At 53.1% G+C, this 9,292-nt stretch overlaps 1 protein-coding gene across 4 annotated transcripts in view; it reads left to right on the forward strand.

Annotated features, from left to right (window-relative positions):
* GATA4 (GATA binding protein 4) overlaps nt 1–3,955 on the forward strand; it is a 58,841-nt gene extending 54,886 nt beyond the window's left edge. For all 4 annotated transcript variants that reach the window (XM_017540470.2, XM_017540473.2, XM_037742743.1 and 1 more), the window contains 2 exons: nt 654–802; nt 2,264–3,955. In XM_017540470.2, the coding sequence (XP_017395959.1) occupies nt 654–802; nt 2,264–2,446 (332 nt within the window). In that variant the 3' untranslated portion in view covers nt 2,447–3,955. The remainder of the gene's footprint in view (nt 1–653; nt 803–2,263) is intronic.
* Nucleotides 3,956–9,292: the final 5,337 nt, after the last annotated feature.

A 9,292-nucleotide genomic window follows, 5' to 3' on the forward strand; every position in this document is an offset into this window, starting at 1 on the left:
GGGTTTCACCATGTTGACCAGGATGGTCTCGATCTCTTGACCTCGTGATCCACCCGCCTCGGCCTCCCACAGTGCTGGGATTACAGGCTTGAGCCACCGCGCCCGGCCTGTATTTGCTTTTTTTTTGAGACAGAGTCTCTCTCTGTCCCCCAGGCTGGAGCGCAGTGACACGATCTCGACCCACTGCAACCTCTGACTCCTGGGTTCAAGCGATTCTCCTGCCTCATCCTCCCAAGCAGCTGGGACTACAGGTGCATGCCACCACACCTGGCTAATTTTTGTATTTTTAGTAGAGACGGGGTTTCACCATGGTGGCCAGGCTGGTCTCAAACTCCTGACCTCAGGTCATCCACCCGCCTCGGCCTCCCAAAGTGCTGGGACTACAGGCATGAGCCATCGCACCTGGCCTAGTACTTGCCTTTTTAAAAATTTGATTCTCCAAGTTGAACGAGGAATTTGTGTTTAAGTTTTGAATCCTGAAACACATGTGGCCTCAAGGGTTTGAGATGGTCTGGGGGAAAAACCCATCATGGTGAGAACCGTAGCTCCCCACTGATAAGGCCCCTGCTACACTCCCAGCAAATGGAGTAAAGCCTTTGTTCCTGTCCCTGATTGGGGTCTATGATTGGGGTGCGCTGACTGCTTCCTTCCAGGTCCTTCCGGCAGTGAGAGCCTTCCTCCCACCAGTGGCGCTTCCAGCAACTCCAGCAGTGCCACCACCAGCAGCAGCGAGGAGATGCGCCCCATCAAGACAGAGCCCGGCCTGTCCTCTCACTACGGACACAGCAGCTCCGTGTCCCAGGTACACACCACGGGTGGGGAGGCCGACCAGAGTCCCAGGGTCCAGGCTAGTAGGGGGTGGGACCTGCAGCCAGGCCCTGTAGGTGCCAGCAGCGAGCTGCCCTCTGGGCTTGTCTTGGAGCTCCTTGGCGCCCTTAGGGCTGCCTGATGCGTCTGCATCGGGCTGTATTTCAGCACATCTTACCAAGCTGTGGTGATGGGGACACAACTGTGACTCACAATTTTTGTTTGTTTGTTTGTTTTTGAGACGGAGTTTCGCTGTTGTTGCCCAGACTGGAGTGCAATGGCACGATCTCGGCTCACCGCAACCTCCGCCTCCTGGGTTCAAGCAATTCTCCTGCCTCAGCCTCCCGAGTAGCTGGGACTACAGGCACGCACCATCATGCCCAGCTAATTTTTGTATTTTTAGTAGAGACGGGGTTTCACCATGTTGACCAGGATGGTCTCGATCTCTTGACCTCGTGATCCACCCGCCTCGGCCTCCCAAAGTGCTGGGATTATAGGCGGGAGCCACCGCGCCCGGCCGTGACTCACAATTTTTTAACAGCTCCTCAATGCCACCATCTTTGGAAACAGAGACAGGGCAGTCCGGGCTGGCATACAGCGTGGGTGGTGGGGGAGGAAAGCAACACACAGCCACAACCTGAGTCAGCCTGTGCCGGGCGAGGGGAGGCGTGCTCCCGCTGTCGGAGGCAGAGCAGGGCTCTCTAGGCAACCCTGTCTCCTACTGCAGGGAAGTTCGACTTCAACGGAGAGGGTGGGGAAGGAGGCGAAAGCCCGCATGGGGAAAGGCCTGGACCCTGCAGAGGGCAGGGAGGGCAGGCTGGCAGGGAGGTCACAAGCAGGATGCCATTTTCATGAGGCCCAGCTCCGTACACCTGTCAGGGGACGCCCGGGGGCAGCCCCACTTCTCTCTTGTGGAGGCGATGGTGTCTTGGCTTTCCTGCCTCATCCCCTCTGCAGTTCCCTGTCTTGGGATCAGGATGCGCCAAGCTTGATCGCGGTCTCCTTTGACCAGCTCCTGCTGTGATTTGATCTCTGCTCTCAAGTGAGAGAGACCATGTCCTAATGAGCTTATTGTCTGGGAGAGCCTGATCCCACAGAACCAGGGGCACCAGGAGCTCCTCCTGGGCGGGGCAGACGGCTTCTCTGTTGGCAAGTGGATGTGGTGGTGATAGGCGGAAGCGTCTCCTGTAACCATCAGAGCCTTCTGAGCAAGCCCAGCTTCCACAGGCCCAGCAGGTCACAGCCCTGGTTGTAGGCTGTGCTCAGAAGCAGCTGATGCATCGCCCAGATCCTTCTTGTCCAGATCACCGGGATCAGAGAAGTGCTCCTTGGTCCATTCCTGCAGGTTGGAGCCATCCTGGGGACATCTGCATAGTAGGGCCCCCTCCCCAGCCCAGGCCTCCCGAACCTTCAGGAGCATGTCCCTTGGCCTCACGGTATGCTTTCTGCTTTTCAGACCTTCTCAGTCAGCGCAATGTCTGGCCACGGGCCCTCCATCCACCCAGTTCTGTCGGCCCTGAAGCTCTCTCCACAAGGCTATGCATCTCCTGTCAGCCAGTCTCCGCAGACCAGTTCCAAGCAGGACTCTTGGAACAGCCTGGTCTTGGCCGACAGTCACGGGGACATAATCACTGCATAATCTCCCCTCTTCCCTCAAATTCCTGCTCGGACCTGGGACTTGGAGGACAGTGGAGACGGAGGTCCTGGGCTCCCAGGGGCCGGCCTCCTCGCCTGAGGACGACTCCAGAACAACTGGGAAGAAACTTGAAATTGACCATCTGGTTGGGGAAGCGGGTGTTGGATTTTCTCGGATGCCTTTTCATGGTTGGGGGACTGGAGGGAGCCCAGCCTCAGCACGAGCACACTGCATCTCTCCTGTGACTTGGAGACTTCTTTCCCAAGATGTCCTTGTGCCCTACGTTCACCGCTGTGGCCTAGACGGTGGGTTTTCCATTGTGTTCCCAGCACCAGGATTTGAGAACGGGCGGAGGCCAGGCCCTGGGAACCCTGCCCAAGCCCGAATGACGGCATCTGCTTGCCCCATACCTGGATGCGATGAGCCTCTGGGGAGCCACCCTTGCTCCATCCACTCAAGGCATGGCACCGCCCTGCATCCCCAATTCCAGATCTGACTCCAAAACTGTGGGGTGTGACACAGAAGTGACTGAACACTTCCTGGGGAGCTCGAGGGGCACTTCACCCACCCAGAGCGTAGCCTCGTCACACGCAGCTGGCAGCTCTCCCCCAGGTGCCTGCCCGTGCTGCGGGCCTTTGCGCCTTCACTTCCAGCATCTCTCAAAATAAAAGCCCCTCCTCCTGCTCTGAGCGATTCGGCTCTGCCTGCAGCTTGGACATGCCTCTCCCCTCGCAAAACAAGAGCTGGGTAGTTTAGCCGAGTGGCACCCCCTCGAGTCCACTGCAGACCCTTCATTCACCCTGTCACACACAGGGGTTCTGAGTAAGAACAAATGTTCTGCTGCTCAAGCCAGTCTGACAAACACTCGGCCAAGCCTGGAGAGCCTTCTAGGGAGAGCGTAGATGGACAGCGTCCTGCTGGGGGACAAGGTGTCTCTAGGGCTGGCCCCCCTGCTGTCTGCTCCTCCTGGCCCCTGGTCAGATGGCAGCCGGAGTCCCCCAGGACCTGCAGCCTCACCCCGGCGGAAGTCTTTTGTCCAGGAGGCAAAAAGCCAGAGATTCTGCAACTCAAATTGAAAGCAAACCAACAAAACACGACACAACAAAATTCATGGAAAGAAGACGACTGCTAAGACACGGCAGCGGGCCCTGGAGACAGCCTCTGCTCTGAGCTGCTGCAGGGTCCGCCGCCCTCTCTGCGCGTTGCTCAGTTTCCGCCCCTGACACTGGAGCTCACGAGACTCCGTCCTCGTCCTCTTTCTCAGCAGAGCTGTAGCTGACTGCGGCATTACCACGCCTCCCCACACACCAAGCCCCCAGCTCCAAAATCCTACTGGCTGCCGCAGAGAATACCTTTGAACCAAGATTCTGCTTTAATCATCATTTACATTGTTTTCTTCCCAAAGGCCCCCTCATAGACCCTCCCTGACCCACAAACCTGTTAACATTGTCTTAAGGTGAAATGGCTGTAAAATCAGTATTTAACTAATAAATTTATCTGTATTCCTGTTTCCCTCCTCCTCCCTCAGTGGTCTTCGCTGGGAGGTTCAGTGCTGCTGTCCTCTCCCGGGGAGTCTGGAGGTCACAGACCCACTGACCCACTCACCACTGTGTCCTTCAGTTTGGGCCACTGGCCAAGGCTCCCTCTTTAGGTAGCAGTGGCTCCTGAAAAGAACACTCATCCCAGCCCTGCTAATGTGAGACCTTAGATGGGGGTCACCCAGGCTTGAATTTCCTAGAAGAGGGTTGGACCCATCCATAAACAAAATTCCTTGTGGCCCAATCAAAGTTGCTCAGTGTATTTCTTTCTTTACTGAGACAGGGTCTTGCTCTGCTGCTCAGGCTGGAGTGCCGTGGGGCCACCGTGGACCTTCCTGGCCCAAGCGATCCACCTGCCTGTCTCTTGAGTAGCTGGGACCACAGGCCACACCACCATGTTCAACTCGTTTTTTATTTTGTAGAGACGGGACCTCACTTTGTTGCTGGCCTTAAATTCCTGGGTTCGAGCAGTCCTCCCTCCTCGGCCTCCCGAAGTACTAGGATTACAGGGATGGCCACTCCCCACGCCCACCGCCATCTGGGGGCATTTTTAGAGCTCTCCTCCAGACATCAGGGTCTGGAGCACAAGACTCCATCCACCTGGAAGAAAATGTTCTCTCTAGCCCCATCTGACTTAAAGTGTGTCCTCGAGGGTGGCCCAGAGGAGCTCTTGCCATTTACTGGTTTGATCCAAACAGGCTCCTAAAGGGGCAAATGATGCCCCAAAATGAGAAAGCATCCTGGCACTTCCTCTCCTTTGTCCATTTGTCTTCAACTCCTCAGGCCACAGAGTTGCTCAACCACTTCTTAAAAGTATGTGGAGTGGGACCGGGCACGGTGGCTCACCCCTGTAATCCCAGCATTTTGGGAGGCCAAGGCAGGAGGATTACTTGAGCCCGGGAGGTCGAGACAAGCCCTGGCAACATAGGGAGACCCCATCTCTACAAAAAAATACAAAATTAGCCAGGTATGCTGCGGTGATCCCAGCTACTCAGAAGGTTGTGGGAGGATCGCTTGAGCCCAGGAAGTGAAGACTGCAGTGAGCTGAGCTCGTGCGACTTACACTTCAGCTTGGGTGACAGAGCGAGACTCTGTTTCAAACAACAAAACAACAAACAAAACCTTTGGAAGCTCACACCAAGTCAATTAACCATTAAGGAGCGCATTTATCTTTAAAATTTGACTTTTAAATGCCTCAAAGAAAGGTGAGCAGTAAAAAATTAACTTGAGCTGTGATTACTCTGTGATTATGTTTGCCTTAACAATAATGAAAATAAGTTTATAGTCTCTGAATATGCATCAAATGAGCCAGGGCTGGGAGTATTAGGACAGACCCCCCACCGCAGAGCCCCCAGCTCTCTCGTGGACCGAGCTCACGGGACACAGCCATTTGGAAAGCTTTTTCTTTTGGAGTGGGACTGGGTGTTCTGGGTTTGGTTTGCTTGTGACATCATTTTGTGACGCTGACACCTGCTCTTCAGAGTGCATCCTTGCCTTGCTTGCTTGAAGCTGGAGCACGAATGTTCATCACCCTGTAGTAACAAGCATTCGCCGTCTCCGTGAGGCTTAGCCTGGAAGTGGAATCTCCAGGGATCTCCTGTGGTCTGTCTGCCACTTTACACTGTTGCTGTCATTTCAGTCACTGAGGCCCTGTCCCTGGTCCTGCAGGGACATGGTGCTGCCCTATAAGCTCTGGCTCCTCCAGATAGCAGTGGCAGTGGCATTTACAAAAAGGCTATTTGATAAAGAAAATCATCAAAGCGAAGATGATATTAAAACAGACCTCATTTTTCAGAGTCCATGTTTTTTCTGGTCTGTGCACGCCAGCTCACTTTGGCTAAAACCCAGGAGAGCGGGGAGTTAGTTTTGCAAAAGTGCTGATCGCACAGCTGTGCTCCAAATTAACCAGAATACAAGAATTGAAAAAGCCTGTGAGATACTGATGCTCGTGATTGCCAGCTCCAGGAGGGGAGGTTTTCAGATGAACACAAAAAGGAGGCTTCTCCCGTCCCGAGGTGAGTGATGATAACACTGTCATACTGCACTCACGCTCACTCCATTCCCTCCGGGATGACTGTCTTCAGTTCTACAGCTGTGGCCACCATTCTTCACCTGATAAACTCCCTGTCTCTCTCTCTCCCTCTCCTCTCTCTCTCTCTCTCTCCCTCTCTTCTCTCTCTCTCTCTGTCTTCTCTCTCCTCTCTCCTCTCTGTCTCTCTCTCTCGCTCCTCTCCCTCTCTCCGTCTCCCTCTCTCCCTCTCCCTCTCTCTCTCTCTCTCTCTCTCTCTCTCTCGCACACACACCCCACTGGATCTGTGAGAGGTTTCTAACAGGGCGCACCAATTCTAATCACTTTTCAGGTCAGCTGAACCATTCTCAGCTTCCTGGTCAGTGAAGGGCTGACATAAGGAGTTAGCTCAGAAGCAGCTCAACACTAGGAACAACACTAGTGGACAAAATTAGTAGACTGCTCGAACAACAAAGATACCACAGTCTCTTGTGCTGCCTGTTCAGGATGAATTTGCTGAAAGTGAGTTGTAATTAGAGAGTTAAAAAATTGGCTGGCCCGGTGGCTTACGCCTATGATCTAGCACTTTGGGAGGCTGAGGCGGGTGGATCACTTGAGGTCAGGAGTTTGAGACCAGCCTGGTCAACATGGCGAAACTGCGTCTCTACTAAAAATACAAAGAATTACCTGGGTGTGGTGGGGGGGCGCCTGTAATCCCAGCTACTCGAGGCCGAGGCAAGAGAATCAGTTGAACCCAGGAGGTCGAAGTTGCAGTGAGCCGAGATCGCACCATTGCACTCCAGCCTGGGTAACAAGAGTGAAACTGTCTCAAAAAAAAAAAAAAAAAATTGGGATTTATCATTTCTCTGTCCTTTTCCTTGAGAACTTAATAAAAATGGCAAATATCCATTATTGTAGGGTTCTTGATGATCACAAACTGTTGAGCTGGGATGGAGGTTAGATATGGTCGGTAAACACCGAAATCACAGAAGCCTAAGAAGGCCAGGCTCTTCTGAGCAAGACTGTGGTCCCGAGTGCCCCGAACGTGCTTCTCCGTTGCAAGGAGCTGCTGCAGACTCCGAGGAGCCCGGGCACTGCTGGAGTCCTCTGTGACATCCTCCACAGCCGCCCACTGTTTACCTTTCCTTGGGTACTCCTCAGAGTGGCTTCCAACCTTCCCACTGGCAGGGTCCCCTTTACCCGCTCCCACCCCTGCCATGCGGCCCATTTTTGTTTGTTTTTGTTTTTGAGACAGAGTCTTGCTCTGTGCCCCAGGCTGGAGTGCAGTCGTGCAATCAGCTCACTGCAGCCTCCACCTCCCGGGCTCAAGTGATCCTCCCACCTCAGCCTCCTGAGCAGCTGGGACTACAGATGTGTGCCACCACCACATTTGGCTTTTTTTGTATTTAGAGTAGAGACAGGGTCTCACTATATATCCCAGGCTGGCCTCAAATTCCTGGGCTTAAGTGATTTGCCCACCTCAGCCTTCCAAAGTGTTACAGGTGTGAGCCACCACACCCAGCATAAGTCCCATGTTTTGAAATAGTTTTAACTAATCATTTGGGGTTTTTCTCATTTTTTGTAGATCAAAAATAGCATGAAAATTATATCTCACTGTAAAAATGAACGAGCCAGGCACGGTGGCTCACGGTTGTAATCCCAGCACTTTGGGAAGCCGAGGCAGATGGATCACTTGAGGTCAGGAGTTCAAGACAGCCATGGCCAACATAGTAAAACCCTGTCTCTACTAAAAGTACAAAAAAATGAGCCGGATGTGGTGTCGGGCAACTGTAATCCCAGCTACTAAGGAGGCTGAGGCAGGAGAATTGATTGAACCCAGGAGGTGGAGGTTGCAGTGAGTCAAGATCGCTGCACACCAGCCTGGGTGACAGGGCAAGACTCTGTCCAAAAAAAAAAAAAAAAAGATAGACGTCTTGAGTCTCAAATGGAAAGCAGTGTCTTCATTGTGACTCAATTAATGGGTTAAAAAAATGGTTCCAGAATTATGCAACTAACGAACATTGCTCCTCAAAGCAGCCACCGTGGAAACTGAACTTATTTCAGGAGGCAAGCTGCTAGTGATTGGGAAGTCAGCATCCCTAAGTTTCCCACAGCTGGCCTGAGAGACTGAATGGAACAAAAGAAACTGAACCCTGCTAAGAAAAAGAAGCCCAGACTGACATACCATGCCTGACTCATTCACAAATCATGTGGGGCCTCGAGACCATCTGACTCAAACCCTTTTGTCTCGCAGTCAAGGGAACTTGCCCAAAGCCACAGAGCTGGTGTGAGGAAGAGCAACATCTACTGACCACCCGCCTCCACTAGGAGGTCCGTGGGACTGACCTAGGGTACGCCCTTGCAGTTAATGCGCCTAACACGTGGGGGCGCCCGTGTTCCCCCTTCAGCCTTCACTACATACTGAGTTTTCCAGCCTTCAGTCTGTAAGCGGCTCTGAAATTCTAACAAAAGGTTATTGAACACGACTGCATATCAAACTCTGCGAGCTGCTTTCTCTAGTCACAGAAAACACTTCCATATCCCCCCCCCACAGACGTTTTGCACACAAAAAAGATACGGCCCGTGAATTTTTAGTCACTTGCTGAAGGTCAAGGAGCTAGTAAGGGCAAATCAGGGTTCAAACAACATCTAGTTGACTCCAGAATCTGAGCTTTTACACCCTACTCCTGCGTCTGCTAAACAGTGCAAATCTGCAAGCTGGGAAGCAGTCTGTGTCTAGACCGCAGTCCAAGAGGAAGAGTCTTTCAGTGTCTTTCCAGAAGTTGAGGAGAATCCTTGGCTCCAAATTCTCCCAACTTAGACATGATGAAAGAAAGACCTAGAGGCATTGGGGAACAGGGCTTACTGTCCACGGCCACATACTGCAAAAAGAGGGGAACTGGAAGAGCCCGCGGAACCTCAGCCCCTGCTCCCCAGGTGCCCCTAGAGCCACGTGGACCCTCCCGGTGTGCTTCAGAACCCCCAAACTCCTTCAGCAGCAATGCGGTCCCTTCCTTACAGGGTCCTAGTGTCCTTCTCTCTCACTCCGTTCCCTGCATTCTTTGGGGCGGCTGTATTTTAACCCATTTTCATGTGCATTACAACTCTAGCTCTGTTGGAAAAAACAGGCGCTCGAAGGAAGGAAGAGCAATTGGTCCGTGGCTCTTAGATAACTGGGCGCCGAGCCGGGTGCGGCGGGTCAGGCCTGTAATCCCAGCACTTTGGGAATCCGAGGCGGGCGAATCACGTGGCCAGGAGTTTGAGACCAATCCTGGCCAACAGGGTGAAACCCAGTCTCTACTA

This window comes from Cebus imitator, unplaced genomic scaffold (assembly GCF_001604975.1).
Source record: "Cebus imitator isolate Cc_AM_T3 unplaced genomic scaffold, Cebus_imitator-1.0 Scaffold125, whole genome shotgun sequence".
NCBI classification, from domain to species: domain Eukaryota; kingdom Metazoa; phylum Chordata; class Mammalia; order Primates; family Cebidae; genus Cebus; species Cebus imitator.